Here is a 24,053-nt window from a genome sequence, read left to right as displayed (position 1 = left end):
TACTATTGCAAGATTTATTAATTAGACGAGAGAAATAACAGAGAAATCATTTAAAGTTATTTTGTAGATTATGCTGTATGAGATTTTTGGGTTTTTTCATCACGTTGTAGATGCAGCATTTTGGAGCTTCGTAACAATTCCAGTATCTGGAAAGGCTACGAAAAGGAAATTTATCTGTTATGTGCCATCAAAAACTATTCTCCGGGACTAGTAACAAGTTCGTTTCAACTTTCTTGTTTTTAAGGAATGGTTTCAAAAGTCCCAGCAGAACTACTGTAGATCGTTGTCCCCTTGGAGAATATAGTATCCCCTGCTGAAATGGTATTAATTTGTCCCTGTCAGAGTCAAAATTATGCCCTATAGGTGCCTAATTTGTAATTTCCGTACTTTAAAGGCTTTCTTGCCAAACATCCGGTATTACAAAACAACAACAATAATTTCCGTACTTTACCAGTATGTTACTAATGCAGACCATAACGATTTTAGTTTCTTTTATTAAATTGAGCGTAACAAAAATACGAGTTGGCCAACAATGCTAAATTATTGTGAAAAATATTTTTTTATTGGCAATGAGTTGGCAAACCTGTTGTTTAGCAGTTATAATTTAAATTTTCATTTTAAAAATGTCTGCAGACCTAGTCATTTTTATATAGTTTTATTGGATGGAGAAAACTGTATGGGTAAGGAAGAAGAATGAATATTGAATACTTTTTTATTTTTTTTATTTTTATGTCCCCTCCTGGAGAAAACATTCAATTCGCACTCAGTCACTAATACATGAAAATAATTGCAGTTAAATTTATTCTTAAATAAAACAAAATAAGTTATCCTACATCACAGTATTTGTATCCTTTATAATTAAAAGATAATGCCTTCATAGTCTCTTACATGTTTCTCCATATTGTTTTTCAGATTCCTTCCCAGGCTGATACAGGTCAGACTGAAGTTACTGACACACAAGAAGAGGTAAGAGAAATATAGTTAATTAAGGAGGGAATATTAAATATGATTCACTGCATTTCGATGATTTATTCTACCTTATCCTCAAATTAAGGAGATAAGGAGGAAAATAAATTGAAGTCAGGATATTAAACATATCTAAATTTATTTCATTGACTGACATGTAAAATTGGGATTGGAGATGGGAGAATATGGGCAACAATAACAAAGAATCGTAGGGCATTCAGGATCATAAATGATGATAGCTAAAGTAAGAACAGAACCTGAAGTGAAAATTCATTGTATATGGTATTATAGCTTAAGTATTGCTCTTGTTCCACATCACTCTTTATCATATTTTGTTACCATTATTTACTTCTTTTTGCTTTCATTTCCCGGTTATCTGTTTCTAAAATGGATTTGATCATTTGCAATCTTCATAATTCGGTAGAAATCCTTTTTCTGCTCTTTCTTTTCACTGTAAGGTGAAGATAGATTCAACTTTTGAAACGTGACATATTTTACATTGAAACACACATGTAAGATGACAAAATTTAAATCTCTTGTCTACAATAGATCGTTATTGCTTTCTTTATTCTTAATATTAATTAAATGATACGCAACCTATTAATATTTGCATCATGTTAATATGGAAATGTGCCACTGGTGTAGCTCAGCCAGTAGCATATTTGTCGACTGGTCCAAGGCTGTATTCAGGCATGGTTCGAATCCCATTTTGGCTTGTTATCTGGTTGGATATTTTCCGAGATTTTTACCAAATGTAAGACGAAAGTTAGGTAATTCCATGTGAATCTTTGGACTCATTGAATCATCAAAAGAAAGATCAATCAAAGCTATCAATTCCAAATTAAAAACAATAATGAAAATGCTCAGTGGAATAAACTAATAATTGAACATAAAACGATTCCAAACTTTCCCCGCAAATCATCTGTAGCAATGCTTGGCCAGACCGTTCTGCAGCGGCCTTGGACTGGGTGAAGATTGGTATGCCTGCCGCCAGAGTTACACATAAATGACCGGCAAGTCATGGGTATGGAACACTAACTATTCTACTAACATTAGGCTTACCTGCATCACAACAGATGTTGAAAGTGATGACATTCAACTCGAACACTTTCCCTATATTATCTCCGAAAACAATTCTGGTTCACTCCCAAAAGTTCATGTTGACTGATTGCCTGTATTTCTCTCGTGATGTTGTCCTTCAATTCTTGTAACGTGTGCGGATTTGATGTGTGCACAAAACAATTGCAATAATTAACCCTGCTTACAGGATCTTGTGGTTGTAAAGCATGAACTACAGTTATCCTGTATGGTTTAAGTTTCAGAAGTTTCGTTGCCGCAAAAGCTAATGTCTTGGAAATGTTAACCTCTTGTGCTAAACGTCGCAGTGATTTGCGGGGTGAATGCTCTAACCGGGACCCTACTTCATCAAGCTTCTCTTCGTCAATACATGGCATTATTGAACACGTTTCTTGTTCAAAAAAGATCCTGTACGTGTGACTTTATTGACAAGGTCATGAATGGTTGACCTGCTAGGAATTCGAACACCTGCAAACTGATGTTTAAATTCTCTTCGACACCTTCTTGCAGAAGAGTATTTCACATATGCATCATAGAGAAAAATATGTTGTTCTAAAGTGTACTCAACCATTATTAATAGATACTTTAGCACAACGAGACAACACAGTTTTACTCACAACATGCACACAGACAGATCCAACTTGACTGACTAGCGCGTCAGCAGTAGCTACAGCGCTACTCTGGCAGCAAGCACGCCAATCTTCACCCAGTCCAAGGCCGCTACAGAATGGTCCGGCTGAGCTACGAACGCACTGTAGATAACCTCACTTGATACAGCATCATTAAATAACTGATTAGAAAAACCAATATTGTAACTGCAAGAAGAATAACAGAGTCCACATTTTTTTTAAGATACTGCAAATGCAGAGAAGTACTGTGTCTGACACACATACATAATTTTTTTAATGTGTTCAATATTGAGAGAGAATATGCGTATTTTCAAAAACATTTTGCCATGGTACATACTCCCCGTATTTCTTTGGAATTAATTAGGGAGGTTTCTGATGTTAAAAATAGTGTCTAAAGGAATAATCTACGTGTTATAGATGAACTCTAAGAAAATTTAAATAATTATGGATGGAAAACTTTTGTGAGTGGATGCGAGCTTCATTAAAATATGTTAGGATCATCTGCCTGTATGCATGCCTCACATCTATGGAATACTTTCTCTGAAATCTGGTGGAGTTTTTTTTAGGTGAAATGTTAATCTTCGTAAAGATTGATTTTTTGGTCCTACAGAATATATCTGTTATGGTAACAATTGTTATTAGAGGAGAAAATGGCAGTTGACTTAATATAAGTCAACATATATGTTGAACTTGGAGTCAGGCCACAAAGGGAAAAACACTAGAGGAGAGGGATTCGATCTGGCTCTGTGAATTGAACTTCAGCATAGCTCAGTGGTTAGAGCGCTTGGTACGTAGAACCAAGGATCTGGGTTCGATCCCCGGTGCCAGAGCGAATTTTTCTCCTCTAATAATGGTTGAAATGTTAAGATTTAATCCCTTGAAATTTCCATTAATCCTCATGGAAGACCTTTTGGTCGCCTGGCAAGGAAATATAGTAATGTGAGATTGTAATAAACCACTTGGGTTTAATACTTATGTGGAAGATGATGATGATGGTGATCATATTACTTTTAAGTTTATTTAGGGTTCATACACTTTGTCTTTAAAGTATCAACATTTGATAAAAATGATATGGATTCAAATCATGAATAATAATACAATCACCAACAAAGACTCCATGAATTGCAGTCATTGGATCATGACTTTTTCTTGTTTAAATTATATATCGTTATTTTCTTCCTTATTTTGGACAGAAATGTGTTCAGTTTTGAGCTAAAGTGTTGTTTTTTAATATAAAAGTCTTATGGACACTGATCACACACTGTATTCCGGCTTTTTAAATATATGGAGGGATTTCCACCATCAGATACAAGAACTTCTTTACTGGCTTTTAAGGAACCTGGAGGTTCATTGCTGCCCTCACATAAGCCCGCCATTGGTCCTTATCCTGAGGAAGATCAATCCATTCTTTATCATCATATCCCACCTCCCTCAAATCCATTTTAATATTATCCTCCCATCTACGTCTCGGCCTCGTTAAAGGTCTTTTTCCCTCCGGCCTCCCAACTAACACTCTATATGCATTTCTGGATTCGCCCATACGTGCTACATGTCCTGCCCATCTTAAATGTCTGGATTTAATATTCCTAATTATGTCAGGTGAAGAACACAATGCGTGCAGTTCTGTGTTGTGTAACTTTCTCCATTCTCCTGTAACTTCATCCCTCTTAGCCCCAAATATTTTCCTAAGCACCTTATTCTCAAACACCCTTAATCTCTGTACCTCTTTCAAAGTGAGAGTCCAAGTTTCACAACCATACAGAACAACCGGTAATATAACTGTTTTATAAATTCTAACTTTCAGATTTTTCGACAGCAGACTGAATGATAAAAGTTTCTCAACCGAATAATAACAGGCATTTCCCATATTTATTCAGCGTTTAATTTCCTCCCGAATGTCATTTATATTTGTTACTGTTGCTCCCAGATATTTGAATTTTTCCACCTCTTCAAAGTATTAATTTCCAATTTTTATATTTCCATTTCGTACAATATTCTGGTCACGAGACATAATCATATACTGCGTCTTTTCGGGATTTACTTCCAAACCTATCTCTTTACTTGCTTCAAGTAAAATTCCTGTATTATCCCTAATCGTTTGTAGATTTTCTCCTAACATATTCACGTCATCTGCATAAACAAGCAGCCGATGTAACCCGTTCAATTCCAAACCCTCTCTGTTATCTTGAACTTTTCTAATGGCATACTCTAGAGCAAAGTTAAAAAGTAAAGGTGATAGTGCATCTCCTTGCTTTAGCCCACAGTGAATTGGAAAAGCGTCTGACAGAAACTGACTTATACGAACTCTGCTGTACGTTTCACTGAGACACATTTTAATTAATCGAACTAGTTTCTTGGGAATACCAAATTCAATAAGAAAATCATATAAAACTTGAGATACAAGACTTCATGTGAAGTTTTCTATCACTCTTTCTCTACGAAGATTGGCTACCTCTTTATAATATGACTGCGTACTAGTAACATTAATTTTGGTTTTTGATTAGTGCTATCATCTGCCCAATATCTTTCAATGGCATAGCCAATAAGATTGTAAAAGAGGCATCATTGAGAATAATTTGCTAAAAAAAGTCCCATTATGTTTGTAAAAATATTGCTGTACATTAGGGTGGAAAACTATGATAGATTCAGTAAAGTCTTATTGTACAGAGTTAAGTAACTGAATAAGACTTGCATCTTATAGGAAAACGTGTAATAACAATCTTGTTTTGTTTTTCAGTTCGTTGTGAATGCGAATGAAACAACACAGGAGGATGAATCGCTGACTGGTGGTAAAATCATTGCACCTTTAAAGGAATCTGTTTCAGAAGTGGAGAAACTAGTCCGAGCAGGTGTGTAACTGTTAAATTGTACATATCACTGTAATAAATTACAAATTTATGATAAAATTTATAGAGCAGGTAAACTCTTTTAACAATTTGGGTGTCTAAGGAACTAGTAACAAAGTAACAAAGATTTAATAAGTAAAGTAAGACGAAGTAAGACAAGCTATTAAAGCATCAAGAATATTGGCTGCTTAAATGATACTATATGATGCAGCCATTGTTTAAGAAGAGAGAATCTAAGACGTGTCTATATATAAAAGTGTGATGCACCCAATTTTAACTTGTGGTGCTGAAGTGAGAGCTGTTACTTTTAAAACTAAACAGGTATTGAATGCGACAGACATGTAAACCCTCAGAAAAATACATAATTGGAAAAACAAGATTAGACAGACTAGAAAATGAAAGTATCAAAAACAAATGTCAAATACAAGACATTAATTATTATTGATGGGGACAGAGAAGAAGAACTGATTGGAACAATGTTTCAAGAATGATGGAAGATTGATTGTTCCGTGTAGTATGTGATAATACATCAAATGGAAAGAGAAATCTGGCTGTCTCATGAAGAGATGGAGTGATGCCATGGTTTTAACAGATCTATGCCCTATTACAAAGTGAAGAAGAAGAAGACAAATTTAGTAGACATTATTTGCTGCTTTGGCAGCCGGGTAGCTCAGTTGGTAGAGCAGCTGGCTACGGACTGAAAGGTCCGGGGTTCGATCCCAGGTGATGATAGGATTTTTCTCGTTGCCAAACTTTCAGAACGGCCCCGAGGTTCACTCAGCCTCCTATAAAATTGAGTACCGGGTCTTTCCCGGGGGTAAAAGGCGGTCAGAGCATGGTGCCGACCACACCACCTCATTCTAGTGCCAAGGTCATGGAAAGCATGGGGCTCTACCTCCATGCCCCCAAGTGCCTTCATGGCATTTGACGGGGATACCTTTACCTTTACCTTTATTTGCTGCTTTATAGTGGTATAACTTTGGTACTGAAATCTTGTAGATTTTTTCAGATCATTAATTTTTTTATTCTGTACATCTCATCTTTTTAATATAATTTTTCCTTCATTTTTCCAACTAAATTATATATTATTAGCCACTTGGCTGAATAATTGACTTTCCATTTTCGAGATACAGTTTAAAATTATTTTGGTAACTCAAAAGTATGATTTTTGGTGATAAAAATATTGCGGAGAGATATTTTATGAGTGCTCAAGATATGTTGAGACATAACTTGGTTATATTTTTATGAACTTAAGTAATTAAATGCATTCTTAAAATTACGGAACATAAATATTATAATAAATTTATGTTCCTTTTATTAAATAAAATTTGTTACCTGTTATTAAAAAAATTATCCCTGTAATAGGGTATCCACAACTTGAATGCACCCTTGTTTTCCCTTACAATTTACTGCCTCCCAGGAGAACCAAACACTCCCCCTGGGAGTGATACCACCCAAATCGAGAAACATAGTTCTAGAGACTTCATATATGACCAGCCATCTGGTTTATGCCAAATATTCCACTTTATTCAATTTTTGGCAAAGAAAATTGAAAATGGAAGTTTAGCTGTTATGTTGGTCATTCTCCAAGTACAGTACTAAAATTTATTTAAAGAAATGTTTTTAGTGATCTTTGGTTGTCAAATAATTAACAGTGCTTTCATCTAGACCAGGCATGCCCAGCCAGGTCAACTCTATCCTTCAAATGAGGTGTGACAGTAATGTAGAATATCTTTTATGTGTGTGTCTGCATGGTATTCTGAGATTCTAAGTTACTGTTGCACCTCTTTTGAAGGCTATGTCTGGCCTGGCTGGGCATGCCTGATCTAGACGAAAATATTGTGGGCCCATATCTGGCTGAGAGTGATGAATTTTTCGGATTAAAAATCGAAAATACTACTACTTCCAGAACACATGAAAGAATCTTACAGCATTCGACCAATTAGTGTAGCAAGCAAAATCTCAATATCTTAGAAAGTTGATCACATCTGACGACATTAAGAGGCAACTGTTTTCTAGAAAGTTTTTTTCATTTCAGTCAAATTGAAAAAGTACATTCCAGACTTCTTTAAAAAACATCAATATTTCTCTGGTAATTAGCATAGATATTCGAGTTCATTACATCTTATTTACAAGTAAAACATGTAATTAAAACGAAACAAATCGAAGAATTTAAAAACAACACTGCTGGAAAAAATGGAGAACCATTTTTGAAAATAACAATTTGATTCCTGATTTCCCACGAAAAAAAGCTGAAGCATTATTTCGATTAACTACTGGACATGATTGCTTGGCTGTACACCTGCACATATTAAACATCTACACCTCACCCTAATGCACCATCTCAAACAGATGCTATGATGAACAGAGAACATTACTACAGTGTCAAGCAATAACCAGAATCAAGGAGATATACCAATCCAGCTAACGAAGTACTTTTGGGGCACTAGATGGAAAATGGAAGAAATTCAAAATCCAGAGCATTAGCAAACAGCAACAACATCTGAATTAAAAGTTACATTTCAGTTGCTGTAAAGAATGGGACTTGTACATTTATATCAGCCTGCTAATGGCTTCATTGCCAGATGCAAGGCACTAGACAACAACAACAACAACATTTGTATCAGCAGTCAAACAGTCAAACACAGAGGTAGCTGTTTAATACATAATTCTCATTTTCTTGCGAATTGGAAGCCAATAAATTCACTTCCCTTTTAGTGACAATTCAAAGATATGGTTTATTTTTATTTTGATTCGCCACTTTTTAGAACTCACCATGTTAAGAATGATAATATTGAGCCAAAATAAATGCTGTAAAATATAATGATTAATGGAAATGTGCAATTAATTATTACATTTTTAGTTATAAAATGTGATTCACGAGAAATTACGCCACTTACGGAGTTTATTTCTCAAGACATTCTGAGCAAAAAAGTTACATAAACATGGGTCCTAATCTCAGTATTTTCAGAATTACACTAATTTGAAGTTGTTTGTAAAATGCCTTTTTTATTTAGTTTTAAGGGTAAAAAAATATTACAAGTAGCGAATGAACTATTCAAAAGTATTATTTCTTTAATTGGTTAGTATTCTGATGCTAAAAATGTATTGTTAATCCCTTAGTTGCTTTGTACAGATTTTTTTTTTTTTCAATTTTTAACTGAAAGTTACATTATTCTTACACACTTATCACAACAATTGTTACAAATCGCACATCTTCTAGCACCTTGATTCTTTACAGTTCAATTTTGCAATCTAATGTACAGTCTTAAAGAGTTTACAAGAGTGGCATGATTTGTAAAAAAAAATTGTTGTGATAAGTGCGTAAGAAATATATAATTTTGTAGTTAAAAGTTGACTGTGGAATTCAAACACATTTTTAGTTTCAGAATATTAGCCAATTAAAAAATGATACTTCTATATTGTTCGTTCTCTATCTTTGATATTCTTTTACCTTAAAAAAAAAAAAAAAGAAGATATTTTATGAACAAATTCAAACTAGTATAACTCTGAAAATATTAAAAATAGGACCCATGTTTATTTTATATTTTTTGCTCAAAATATCTTTGAAAATATGCTCCGTAAGTGGTGGTAACTCATCGTGACTCACTCTGTATATTTAATTGTGTAATTCTGGGATTTTACCTCCCTATTTATGTCCACATTCCACAGTGTGATATTACATAAAAATTCATAATCTAGTCATTATCTGTTCAATAACTGAGGCGTTCAGAGCAAAAGTGGTGTAAGTCAAAATTGGGTAATGAAGTTTAAAGTAAAAATTCTGTAAAATACAGTGCAAAGTAACAATTAATATGGCCTTCTTACTGTCCACTGACTACTAATAGTTTAAATAAATTGAATATTAATTGCTACTTTGTGCTGTATTTTACAGAATGTTTACTTTAACCCTCATTACCCATTTTTTACTTACACCACTTCTGCTCTGAACGGCTCAATTAGTAATATATCATTTTATAAAAATACAAGTATCTAAATTGCACTATTATAAAAACAAATCATTATCGTACTAAATGTTTCCCAAATATAGAAATTTGAGCTTTCCATCATACAATATGTTTATCTGTGTGGTTGTATTAAATTAACACGAGAATTTAGATAACAAATTCTTAAAGCATTGATAACTATTCTTGTAATGAACTGATGATGAAGATCAAGATCCAGTGTCATCTTTGTAAATGTTTCTTTACGGACTCTTCAAATTGTTGCCATAAGAAGATTAGGTTGTTTTGTTTTGGGAAGACATGTCATAGTTATTTTGTTTATAGTTTGGCCAGAAGAAGAATATATCGTGGAGTACTCATTGGAATATGGGTTCCTGCGTCTTTCACCCGGAACTCGCCAAAGGCTCAACATACCTGTAAAAATAGTGACATTGGATCCTAATAAAGATACCTGCTTTGGTGATGCATTCAGCCGTTTCATTCTTGATGAATTTCTGGGTTATGATGATTTGCTGATGGCAAGCATCAAGACACTTGCTGAGCAAGAGGATAACAAAGGCTATCTCAGGTAACTAACTACGTGCCAGATTTATATTGACATTATGAGATATTGCTTAGATGTACAGTAGGATTCTGTTACTTGAATTTTATGAAGTCCGCAGCAGACATTTTTTAAAAGACATGTGTATTGTTTTAGAAGATCTGGTACACACCTCACTTGCTGTTTCTTCAGTTCTTTATTTTTCAGCACTTTTGCTGTGTGTGAAATGTATAGTTCTTGTTCGAATCAGTTGAAAATACTGAGAATAATGTAATAAATACAAGGATTAAAATTTACTCTGAGTTTGCATGTCCATTGAGTTTTAGTGTTTTTGAAGTAAATTTTATTTAAAAAAGAATATGTTTAATAATAGTGACAGACTTAATCTACTCTACACTTTCTTCGGAACATCTCTTTCCATACTTTATCTTTGTTGTCTGTTGTTAAAAGTCACTTAAAAGGAAAGGAAATGCTTTGATCATCATTTACTTTTAAGATTTACACATTGCATGTCCTCTAAATGTAAGTTAATTTTATAAGTTCATAAGTCATATAAATATGATCAACTTTAGTTACTGCAGGGGGTTTTTTTATTAATTCGTTTTAGAGTAGCTTTTAGTTGCAATTATTTGCTACTTATTTAAGATAGATTGAATAATCAATACTTTTTGAATGCAACCCAAATGTTATACTATCCTATCTTCGAAAATTAATTATACAATTTTTTTGTTCTGTTCACATTAGCAAAAATGCATTTCGATATCAGTTATATATAAGTAAAATATAAATTGAAAACTGTATGGAAGGAATTTATTTCAGTGCAGTTGACTATTATTACGCATTCACAGTTATAATTTAAACGTCATTCCAAAGATATTTATGAGTGTTATTTTTATTTTTCCAGGAATGTTGTGACGGGAGAGCATTACCGATTTGTCAGCATGTGGATGGCTCGCACATCATATTTGGCTGCTTTCTTCATTATGTTAGTTTTTGTAAGTACAATTTTTGCTATTTTAAAATTATACTTTTATGTGGAGATATCTGATGGGTATTGCTCGTGCTTTGTTTCTGTTATGTATTTGACAGGGATTTTTAATTATTTCTTATTCTTTGAGGCAAATATTGCTATATTTCTTATAATGGACTATAACTTTTATGTTTATGTATTTTTAATTCATCTCTTGAAATTGTCTTCACATAGAATAATACTATACATAATTTCTAAAAAATCGCAATTTTAACATATTCTTAAGCTACATTAGAAAACATTAGCAATCATAATCTGATTTTAACTAACATGTAAAATCAGAACATTAATCAGGATTCTTAAAACAGGAGTACAAAAGATACAGTGCAATCTATTTTAATGAGTTATAATTTCTCTTTGGGAGAACTTGAATGTTATGATCTCAGTGGTTCTGGGAGAATTTATATTGGTGTCCTAGCATGATTGTCATCCATTGTTTATATTAATATTGGCTATTAAAGCAGAATGTATGTAGTGACTAGTTCGCTGTAATAGCGTAAACATACATTACTCATGTCGACACCATGTTTTTGTGTTGAAAACGTACTGGATGACAATTTCTCTGGTTCAAACGCAATGGGCATTTCGAATAGAATTTGGTATGTGCAATGTTCCAACCAAGCTAACAGTTTGTTGATACTACCAGTTCTGAGGATGACCCATAATTTTTTTTTTTTTATCCAATGCCACCAGGTTGTCTTTTTGACATTTCTGGTCTTCTCTCCTGGCCGTGGCTTAATTGTAACCCACTTCTGTTGTTGGGGCGCCTGGAAGGCGGAGTTACATTACCCCGTTGATGTGATAGGATGATTATGATAATGTGGTGCCAGGAGAGGTCTTAAATCTAAACTTAACCTAAATTCCAGACAATGGACGAACGCAGGAATAATTCCCTTTAAGGAAAAATTCTTGTGCTCTAACCGGGAATCGAACCCGGGACCTCATGAACTATAGCCAGAAGCTCTGACCACTAGACCATGAGGCTTATTATATTCGCTGGTAATTATGAATTTTGGACTGCCCCTTCCAAACTTTCACCTTCGGCCTGCCCTACCGTCGCAAAAACGACAGAAATACTTCCAATTGTCGGAAATGACCTATAATAACGTATACTTAGGTTAGGTTAGTTTAGGTTGTAGTTCATTTCCGACAAACGAAAATACCTCTATCGTTTCCGCGACGATAAAATACTGCGAAAATGGAAGTTTGGAAAAAAACTGTCCAAAATTCAAAAGTAGTCAAATTCCATAATTACCCAAACTAATCAATTCAGTTCTATTAATAATGTCATATTATCTATATTTTAATACCTTTGGAAGTATTTTATGTTAATTGTAAGTATAATTTTTAAGTTTTTGTTCATAAACGGATTCGTAACGTAATGGCTATGACAGTGGTTCACTAAACGAAAGGTTCTTCTTCTTCTTCTTCTTCTTCTTCTTCTTCTTCTTCTTCTTCTTCATGCATCAAGCCCTACAAAGGCTTGTTGCGCGCTCCAAATTAGTTCATTGGTCTTTCCATCGTTTTTTTGGTCTTCCTATGTTTCGTTTCCCTTCTGGTATATAATTTAATATTTTCTTTGGATATCTTCTCTCATCCATTCTGTCTACGTGATCTAGCCATTTTTGTCTATGATGGTCTATTCCTTCATTTAGGCTAAAAATCTGTAATTGATTTCTTATGTCTTCATTTCTGATTCTGTCCCTTTTAGTGACTCCCAGAACTGATCTTAAAAACCTCATTTCTGCTGCCTGTAGTCTACTTTTATCTCTACTTGTTATTGTCCAAGTTTCACTACTATATAGAGCTGCAGGAACTGCCATAGCTTTATAAAATTTTATCATCGTATCTTTTCTTACTTTATTTTTTAAAGTTCTTTTAATTGTTCCGCATATTTTTGAAAACATTTCAACTTTATTTCCAATATCTACCTCTTTAATATATGATATTGATGATCCTAAAAATTTAAATGTATTTACTTGTTCAATTATATTATTGTCTAATACAAGTTTACATCTTAGCGGATGAGTTCCTTGAAATGCCATGCTTTGGTTTTATTTTTTGATATATCAAAATTGTAATTAATAATTATTTTATGGAGTTCAAATAATGCTCTTTGTAGTGTGTCTTCATTGTCAGAAATTATTACTTGGTCATCTGCATATAGGAGTGTCATTATAAAATTCTTCCTATTATAATCAGAGGATATATTTAAAATGTTTAGCCGCTGTTTCCATTCTCGGATTGCGTTGTCTAGGTATAAATTAAATAAAGTGGGTGATGTACAGCACCCTTGTCTTAGTCCGGTGTTAATACTTGTTGTTTTAAAATTTCCACCTCTTTCTTTTACACATATAGTTGTACCTTTGTATATTTCTTTAAATGTTTCAGTAATATGATTTAGTATACCTCTGTTAACCATTATTTCCCATAATTTTTTTCTTTTCACTTTATCAAAGGCTTTTATGAAATCTATGAATATAATATATGTTGGACAATTAAATTCTCTCCTTTTTTCTATTATTTGTTTTATAGTGAAAATGTTATCAGTGCATGACCTTCCTATTCGGAAACCTGTTTGTTCTTCTAATAAAATTGTTTCAATAATGTTGCGAAGCCTTTGGTTTAGAATTTTTGTATATAGCTTGTAAACACTATTTAACAAGCTAATCCCTCTGTAGTTTTCCGGTTTAATTTTATCACCTTTTTTAAATATTGGTACAATTAATGAAGTTTTCCATTCTTCTGGTATTTTCTTTTGTTGCCAGCATTGATTTAAAATGTTTAGCAATCTAAACTTCATTCCATCAGGTATATATTTCAATAGTTCTGTATTTATTCCATCCTGTCCCGGAGCTTTCTTATTTTTAGAGTTCTTTATAGCTTGTTCTAATTCCCAAAATTCTAAATTATCTATTTCAGTTTTGACTCTTATCTCAGGTGTGTCTAATTCTATTTCTTCTTCATATTCATTAGTCCATAAATTTTTACAATATTCAAGCCATAAGTTGTAGTCTAATATTTGTAGATTTGCTATATCTTTTTCATCTTTGTTCAAATGTTTCATTATTTTATAGGCCGTTCTTTGTCTTCCGTGTATATCATTTTCTATATTAGAGATATATTTATCCCAGCTTACATTGTGGGCTTCTCTAATAATTTTTTTTGTATCTTTGCAACAGTTTTTATACATTTCCAAAGCTTGAGGTGTTTTATTTGATAGCCAGGTTAAATATAATAATTTTTTCTTCTTTATTATATTTTCTAATTGTTCATTCCATATGTATAATCCCTTTTTCTTTCTTCGTAATTTCCTTTTCCCTAATACTTCAAAAGCAGCTTTTTCTATTATTTCTTTAAACTTTGACCATTCCAGTTCTATGTGTTCGCTAACAGCATTTTGATCCATATATAATTCTATTCTAGATTTATAAAGTGTTCTTATTGATTCCTCATTTAGTAAATTGGTTTTCCATCTTGTATCTTCTATTTGATTTCTTGTACGATTTAATTTGTACCATCTTGTTTTAAGGTCCACCTTTCCTCTCACAAGGAAGTGATCAGTGCTAATATCACAACTTCGTAGAACTCTTACATCTCTGAACAGTTTGGATAGTTTTTCGTTTGCAATAAAATAGTCAATAATAGATCTTAATCCTCTTGCAGACCATGTATATTTATGTATCTCTTTGTGTTTAAAGAATGTATTTTCTATTCTCATTTTATTGAAACTTACAAAGTCTCTTAACATTTTCCCATTCTGATTTAGTGTTGGTTCTCCATTTATTCCTATAATGTCTTTAACAGGTGTATTTCCTATTCTTGCATTCAGGTCACCACCGATAACTATATAGTCGTTCTTATTTATTCCATCTAGTACTGCTTGTAACTCATTATAAAATATATCCGTCTCTTCTTTCCTGCCTTCGTCGGGTGAGTAAACACCTACTACTGTTAAATATCCCCTCTCTGTTTTAAAACGACATGTTATTATACGTTCGCTTTGCCAGTTATAAGATTGTACTCTTCGTTTCCATTTTGAATTCATTATAATGGCCACCCCTGCAGATGCATGTTTTTCGATGGGTAATCCACTGTATATCTTTGTATAACTATCTATATCACAACTTCCTTTTTGTTTCTTCTTGGTTTCTGATAATATGGCTATAACGAAAGGTTCTAGGATCAAATCCCGGTGTATTCGAAGGTAAGTCATGTATTCCAATGCAATATAAAATGGTTTGTAGAATGAAATATGTATTGGGAGAAAGAAGTAGGCCTAGAGGAAAATATGTGAGGAAGGGAGTGCAGTGGAGTGGTGTAGGGTGGGAGGAAAAAGTGGTGGTAGCAGGAGTGTCGTGGGGATGGTAGCCCCCGATTAAAATCACATTTTAAAGTATTTTCGTGCGTGACATATATCGCGTCATCGATCTCCTATTGGTCTGGAAAAACAGCGACTGATCCTTGGATTTTATCCCACATTTACATACCTGGTTGTTGGAGGTGTGAAAGAAAACGACAAAAACCTATTCCAGAATGGATCATTTGATGATATGTGTTCTTTCCTGGCGAACTTTTCCAGATATTCATTTGACTCGAGATCACCATGCCTGCTTGTAGAAGGTCCCATTCTTGTCACCATTTAGAGCAGCATTTGAACAAAAATGAAACTTGATAACATAACCTTTCCATGTAAATGAACACTATATACCGCAAGTTCTTTCCATAAACAAGTCCTGAGTGTCTCATACAATTACACAGTTTAATAAATTTATTTTTCAGTATAGTACGAAATACACGTCAAGTGATTATGAAATGAACTATGAACTTAAAAGAATAATTACGTTTGCCACGCAGATTCATCATCCTAATCTTACAATTGTTCGAGGTTAGAGTGGCTACGATTCTAGGGCCACATCGGCGCACATCGCCATTCGCCACATCGGAAATGGTTTTTTGTCAAAGAAATTAAAAGACAAAGACAACGTAATGCACCATGTTGAGCGCAATGGCCACTATAATCTCTCTTCCTCGTTGAGAATTTCAGATCACCATCTGCACATGCATCGACAGCAGAGCTCACTGGTCAACAGTTCCATCCAGAATTCCCAGTTCCTGCTCTTAATCGAGAACCAATCTCACTCATACTGAACGAGTTCTAAAGCACGTTGGAACAAACTATAAAACGTCTTTGGTTGGAACCATGGTTGGAACAGGGAGTTCAGTGTGAAGTGTTGGTTCGGAATCAGTTCTAGTCTTGTTGGAACCGGTGAGCTCTGTTTTTTGGAACACACATTGAACAAATGCGCATGAGCAGGCAGTTCAGAATCGATTGTGAACCGTGTTGGATGGAACAAACCAAGTCCCCCACACTGCCAACTGCGCAGAAGATACGACTGGACCCAAATTGAAGCGACCGCTCGCCGCCATCTTGAGGCGGACGGAAAGCAATGCTGATGGAACGCAATCGTAAAACAAACTAAGATTTATTACTATACAACATAAAAACAACCAAACATGAGCCTAAGAGTAACAAGGATAAAGACAAATATAAATAGTAAAACGTAAATAAATAAATAGGTCGAAACATGTAAACAAGGTACGTAGGAATTTAACACAAAGTCTTATCATACATATTCCGAAGTTTGTTAATGGTGAGAAACTGGAGATAACTGGCTCGCTTCTTAGTGAGAGTTAGAAACATATCTGTGGTGCCTGAAACTTGTGTGGATGATGTTCGAGAATGTTTACTGAATTCACCAAAGAAATTGTTAAACTGATTAAGCCAGGGGACAGGCTACTCATATGACACATCTCAGAGAGCAGCAAAGACATCGCATTTCCAAGTGCAGGAACTGAAGGAACCAGACTAGTAAAAGCAGTGAGGGAAGTGGGGAAAAAGCAGAGGCGGTATGCTATCCCAAGATTTTCCCCCGGCATACCTCGATTTAAAAAGGCGTAGGCCTACCCCCCTCCCTTTACAACATACATGTACATGATGTATACAATAAATTGTTTCATTTAGTCAGTAAACCGAGTCTTTGAAGCTTATGCAACATATTAAATTTTTTAATAAAATAATTTCAAGTTATTTCAGTTATTTACTAGATTATTTTGCAATGTCCATTGAGACTTTTCATTTAAAATAATGTTAAAGCTTCAAAGTGCAAATACTTAAAATAGTACCTACTGTCCGTTACTCAGGAGAAGACGAACGGAAAGAATGTGACCTTCTTGACTATCGCTGAAGATTATTATAAACATCGCTCAGATAAGCATCTCAGTAGCCAGGTTCTCGTACAGGAAACATGAGTAACAATGCGTATGGAAATTAAAGCTAAGTTGAACAGAAGGAGACCTAATGTTTCCGCTTACTGAATACAAATATTGCACTTGTTGTCTTACGTTATCTGTTCACATCCCTTCCTCCTCGGTCTGCTCTCGTCTTCTCCCAAGTCACCGACAGTACTATATGTAACCCTATTCAAATAAGAGATAAGTAAAGATATTTGTTACTGACAAAAATATTTTAAAAGAATAAGATCTGATGACATAGTCACTAAATTGGCATCAATGGCCACCACAAGATACAGATCACAGCCTTCTATATCTGAAATGGTACCGTTGTTAAGAGTTCCAAGGGTTGACTTATCAAATGTGTCTAAATACGCGTTGAATAAAATTCCAGAAAGCTATGGTTTAGATCTACAAAGCAGACACATAGTACTCTTTGGTGTGAAAGAATGTATAAACAAATTTTTAGGAATCACTTTTTTTCAGTGACGGCATGTTTTCTGGCCATAGAAACCATACTGGCGCATACCATGTCACTTTCCTCACTGAGTAAAAGCAAGTGCGTTATTGTCAAAACACGCTATCAAAGTGAGTACTTCATGTTTGTGATATTATGGCGAACTAATCACTATGGTCTGCAATAATAGCCAATGGTCGACAATCGTGCCAGTGGTACCAATCTACATTCTCCCAGAATTACAGAGATCGTGATATTCAATTTCAAGTTTATATTAACTCCCAAAGAGAAATTATAACTCATTAAAATGGTAAAGGTTTATATGGATCGCCCTAAAGTATTACAATGAATCTTAGGCCTTGCAGGCTTGACAGAAAACAGTACAGTACAATTGATTGGCAAAGACAAATCCCACCATTTTGAAAAACATTTAGGAAACAGGAAAAGATCACAAAAATATACGAAGTAAAAAATAAGTAGACTCCACACACTGAAACTGTGCTGATGAAGGTGGTTATAGGTCTCGCAAGCAGGGAATACCGTCGGAAGGAATGCGAATGAAATAATGTGATAAGGAAGAGCGGGCGACAGGAAAGGTCACGAGATAACTTGAATGATATTCAAGAGTACAGTTGGAAGAGAAATGACATCGATAGAATCAGTCTTGCGTTGTGATAGTTACATTATGACTTTAGTTTGTTCCATTGCATTTGAATACGTATCACATGGTATTATTATTTCATTCGTAAACATATATTGGGCATTTAATTAGCTTCGAATTTTTCTCTTGCTACATTCTAATTTCCATAGCAATGTCCTCATTTGTTCATCTTCTTGGAAGAGCCAGTACTTCCATTGGCCCACACCTCTCAACCCCTCTGCATGCCAACATACACACGTCAAAACAGACAGCAATGCCACCATTGATTTTCGGTGATCGTTCCTTGCGCGAGCTATACAGTGAGAGGAAGACTGAACATAAAGGAGAGACAGACACATTCTTTATCGCACATTATTGAAACCTGTTTAGATGTTGGAAAGTTAGTGCCTCTGTTAGCAAGTGGTGTAAACTGGTGTATAAGAATTTAAGTGAAGGATGTAATGTACAAGGTATGACAAAGGAGTTGGACGGTTTTAGAAGATTGTTTACTGAGCAATGTAGGGGGGTTGTGGTTGTGGATCAATTGTCATTTGTCAGTTGGTTTGATGCCATTTTAGTAAACATGGAGTCATGAAGTGCGCATCATTGTACTTTTCTTGTAGAGACATTTTTCAAGAATGGTGATTCTGTTGTCAAAATACAGCATCTCTTTTGTCTCCATTTTGATGTTGGCTACCACTGAGCCATTCCTAGCCGCAATACCACATCGAGATGGGTAGAAAACGTCAGATTAACAGCATCAGCTTTCAATAACCACCAAGCCATGTTCAAAGTGTACGGATATTAGAAAACATTTGGCGAGTAAGAGAGGATTTTATGAGGACTGCAGTTCGACCTGCTATATGGCAGGCTATAGCCCTGGGACTTCCAAATCACTCTGTCTGGCGAATCTTATATTTAGGTCTCAAGTTTCATCCTTATAAACTCATGATTGTTCAGCAATTAAATGAGGAAGACTATGTTCAATGTAAGATATTCGCTGAGAGAATGTTCGACATTTTGACAGACTAAATTGTTGTTTTCGTGAGTGACGAGGTGCATCTCCATTTGAATGGTTGCGTAAATAATTAGAAATATACAGTGGGAAGCAAAATAGTAAAAGGATGCTCTTCGAGAGCCTACATAGAAGTGTTTAAAATGTTATTTTTTTGTCAAGGATATGAAATGATCAACAGATTTTCAAGATCCCAGAAAAATTTGTCACTCCAATTCACACCTTTTTAGGTAAGTACAGTTATTAATGATTATATATTTTGCACTTCATAAATTGTCTCTCTTTAATTTATTGTAATGAAAATGAACATTAGTAAAGAAGAAAGTTTTGTCGAACATAACATTAATATAGCCTACATTTTCTTAAATATTAACATTAAGCATTTACATTTATAGTTTTATATGTTGGCTTATGTAGGCTATTGAAGAATGTGTTATACTACAGCAAAAGAAAAATACAGACGAAGTTCTCTTTTATTACTGTTAAGTGTAGTGTAGGTAATCCTACTGAATAATGAATTCTGATGTTATATCACAGAATGTAAGCATGTTGACACTACATTATTAATAAAATCAGCAAATACTAGAGTATTGAAGTTTGTTTTAATTTTGCGTACAATAGAGAATCTTTATTGACAACTAATGCAATATATTAATTAATTAATTCTTATTCTTTTTGCTGTCTTAAGCACTATGATCTTTTTTTTCAGGTTACAACCTAATTAGTACATTAGGAGACTATCAGTGAAGTCCAAGTTCTGGAAGTAATGATATTTCAAGACAAAATATCTTAAACTATTTTGATACTGTGACGAAAATTGGAGAGAATCATCATCTGGAAGAATTGTTTGCTACATAAATTTTTCCATCTGGTACACCGATGTCAGTCACAGAAAGTGAGAAATGGAAGAAATTCTTCCATACCTTGTGTCTTATACTTCATCTAGTAAGCTTTTGGATGCAGAATATCTTCGAATTGAAACCAGTCTTAAAAGAGATTTCCTAGACAGTTTCTTTGGGATTGCAGTGTGATGGATGGAGCGGTTGTCGAAATGAGTGTATTGAAAATATAATTGTGACCATTCCAAAAACAGTTTTTTTAAACCAAACTTCAATATCTAAAGAGAAAAAACACACAGCAGATTTTATGACTAGTGCAATGGATGAGGTATTAGTGGATTTAGTTCCACATAAGGTTAATGCTATTGTAACTGACTGCCCCAAATATGGCGGAAGAAAAAGAAAAACATCCACATGTAGTTGTACAGCTCACAACTAAATTAATTAATTTTATTGGAGACTTATTAAAACTTAATTTTTTTATGAATTTCATTCTACTAAGGTCAAAGCCCTGGTCTTTTCTGTGGCAATTTGGGATTATATTTACAATATATAAAAACATGTTCATTACTTCTGATCACTGGAAACAAGTACATCAATTCAACAAGAGGCCTCTTGACAGAAAGTAAAACTTGTCTACAACATCTAGGACTTCATTGATAAATGCATGCAACTATTGGCTGCACGTTTAAATAACGCAGGAGCTTAGAAACAAGGAATATCATAGATAGTGCAATTTACCACATAAAGGGAATGAATATACACCTGCAAACAATGAGTCCGAAATCATGAAGGTTTATTGGTTAGTGAATTGTATGAGGACATCAAAATGGTAGCAGATGTATCCACAATTCACTACATTCCAGGTAAATTCCAGGACGGTAACCTCTGTAGACGATGTCACAGAGAGATTGAAACTCCTGCATATGTCCTGGGATCCTGTCCATATGGAGAAGTTCTGTGTAACAATAGACATCATAAATTTAAGTCTGAAATTGTCAGTGTGCATAAAGACTTGGGATATACAGTATATGGGGAACTATTTCGTTCGGCAGAAAATGGAAGTAATAGAAGAACTGATATATTAGCCTATAAAAGCAATTTTGATTTGGCTTATTGATCGACCCAACTGGTTCACTTTGTAAGTGACAACGGTCAACCTGATGATGTTGACGAAGAAAAGAGAAGTATTTACCAGCCCACCATTCCCTATTATTTAGAAAAATATAAACTTAGAGAAATTAAAGTAATAGGCCTCATGATAGGAGCCAGAGGAACTTTTCTTCAATTTGTAAACTTATTTTGGCAAACACATAATCTAGAAATGCATAAATTAAAATTTCTTGTGTTGTTAGCTCTTAAGGGATTCATAGCTCTTTTAAGAAATCATTGTTATACGTTACTGTTATAAATTTTTATATTTGTATAATTATTTTGTCACACTCTTGTTGTTAGTTTTTAGATAGAACTTATTGGTGTTTAGTCAACTGTCCGAAGACAGGTCTGAACCCCACAAGTGATACCATATGGCACCACTTATGAGGCAACTAGGCCAGGACATAATGGGTGGCCAGTTCTTCTCCCCATAGGACTTATGCATAATGTTAATTTTTCTTATATGCAGTCAAACAAATTGTTAGAGTATACTTAGTCTTTCCGTCTATCCTCTAATGAGAAGTCTTTAATAAAAAAAAATAATTCTCATTCCCTTTGAGCAGTCTCGGATACAATTCAGTATTTCATTGAAATTATCAGTGGAAGGTCTATTCTGGCCTGTTTAAGAAGTTCATTGGCTGTGAAAATGCTTTGAAAGCATTATTTGTGCAAGAACATGTAACAATTTTTTAAGGAAATTGAGTAGTCAATGTATTTAAGATGAATCTACATTTTGAGTCCTTGTGATGAAAGTTCATGATTTGTTTATTCCAGTGATAAATGGATCAACATTTTGAAATCTGATAAGCCCAGATGACTGCCAAATCATTTAGAGATCTACAAAATAATGTGTCTTTGGTTTCAAATTTGGATCTTTCATGCCAAGAGAAAATTCCCTCTGAATTTGCTCACTGTAGAGTTCTTTATGGACAACCCTACATTAGTAAATTCTTAGAGAAAAATTTAAGCTTACAATGCTGTGGGTTTGAAAGTCTTTTGAATAAGATAGTTATTAAAATGTTTACTATGCCAATCACAGCTGTGGCCATGGAGAGATATTTCTGCTCATATGGGCTTATTCATACAGCTAAGAGAAACAGAATAATGGTAAAGCTAGCCTGTGAACTTTACGTACATAATCCATAATATAAAATGGTTGAAAAGAAAGCACAGAGATATATTTCTCCTCACATGAACTGGTTCATACAGCTAAGAAAAATAGACTAATGATAAAGAGAGCTGGTAAACTTTACATACATAATCCGTAATATGCAATTGTTGAAAGCAAAGCACGTCCAAAAAGAAATACCATTGGCTCGAATTCAAGCTGAAGCAGAGTAAGTGAAGACGATGTTGCTTCAATGGCTACATCTGAAGAGGAAGATCATGGATAGCGAGATGTCAAGGATTTGTATGTGGTATGTAATTGATGACTTTTTTTACATGTGTTTTGAAAGACAACATTTTTCTTGTGGATGAAGAATGTTGCTTAAAGATTACAAGCACATGACGAGGTAATATTTAATTCTTTGAAGAAAAATAGAAATCATTTTTTTTGGAACATGGCCTAAAGCAATCAATATATTTAAATAAAAAGTACTGTCTTATATTGTCTTTATTTTGACTGTACTTTTATTAGTATTAACAAATGGTGGTTTTTGCTTCAACTGGGCTCTTCTTCGCCTGTTGTTACTCAAAGGGACGCAAAGAAGCAGTGGCCAAGTTCAGGCTGATGTCAGGACATGACTGTCTTCCACATCATCTCTATAGATTGGGAATTTATCTATCTAGCAGCTGCCCACTTTGTGCTGATCAACACCATTTGCTACACTGCCCACTGATGAACTGTGAAGCCTAAGGAAAACAAGATTTTGTCAGCTTGTAGTGGAAGGCCAAAGGAAAAGTGACTTTATTGTCAACTCTTGCCATTTGATAAATAAATAAATATTGTCAATATTTTCAGTGTTCACTAAAATGTTCTGTTTATTGTGTGTTTTCAGTATTTACTGTATTTTAATTTTTTTATAATAAGCTTCATATTAAGAACTGCTGTCTTTATGTTGAATAAATCTAAAAAGTAAATATTTTGTTGTTCTGTGAAGTTTATCACATATTTCATGTTGTGTTTTACAGTACTTTTGTTTTTATACTTGTAACATAAATAATAATGTTGCTGCTGTATCAAATATTGTGTAAGAAGTTATTCTCAGTTATTCTCCAGATTTGAGAATATTCTCAATAATATTCGAGAATTTTACGTAACTATGCAAGACAAAAGAAGCACTTACATAGTTGAAATCGCTAATCTCGATGATAAAGGTAGGTGTAATGATGTAACATGATTTACAAAATGAACCTATGCTACTTATAAGCGAAATTTTCAGGAAAATTTAGTCCTGTGTATAATTTCTCTATACTTCCACTATACTTCTGCTAACATTCACAAAGAATATTGCTTGAGTCTCATCCATCCCTCCAACCTTCATATTTTCAACTTGACAATATCGTTGATCACATAAGATATCTTTACTGATAAAGGAATTTTACATACTCATTTAGCAGTGCTTAGCCTGTCTGGTGCTGGATCAAGATTTCTTTG

The 24,053-nt window shown here is 34.1% G+C and overlaps 1 protein-coding gene across 5 annotated transcripts in view; it reads left to right on the top strand.

Annotated features, from left to right (window-relative positions):
- Positions 1–24,053, top strand: part of LOC138699801 (membralin) — a 432,208-nt gene that overhangs the window by 32,148 nt on the left and 376,007 nt on the right. For all 5 annotated transcript variants that reach the window (XM_069825971.1, XM_069825970.1, XM_069825969.1 and 2 more), the window contains exons 6-9: positions 913–966; positions 5,410–5,521; positions 9,808–10,051; positions 10,929–11,019. In XM_069825971.1, the coding sequence (XP_069682072.1) occupies positions 913–966; positions 5,410–5,521; positions 9,808–10,051; positions 10,929–11,019 (501 nt within the window). The remainder of the gene's footprint in view (positions 1–912; positions 967–5,409; positions 5,522–9,807; positions 10,052–10,928; positions 11,020–24,053) is intronic.

The sequence above is a fragment of the Periplaneta americana genome, chromosome 5 (assembly GCF_040183065.1).
Source record: "Periplaneta americana isolate PAMFEO1 chromosome 5, P.americana_PAMFEO1_priV1, whole genome shotgun sequence".
NCBI lineage: Eukaryota > Metazoa > Arthropoda > Insecta > Blattodea > Blattidae > Periplaneta > Periplaneta americana.
This window is presented reverse-complemented; position numbering and strand designations above follow the sequence as displayed.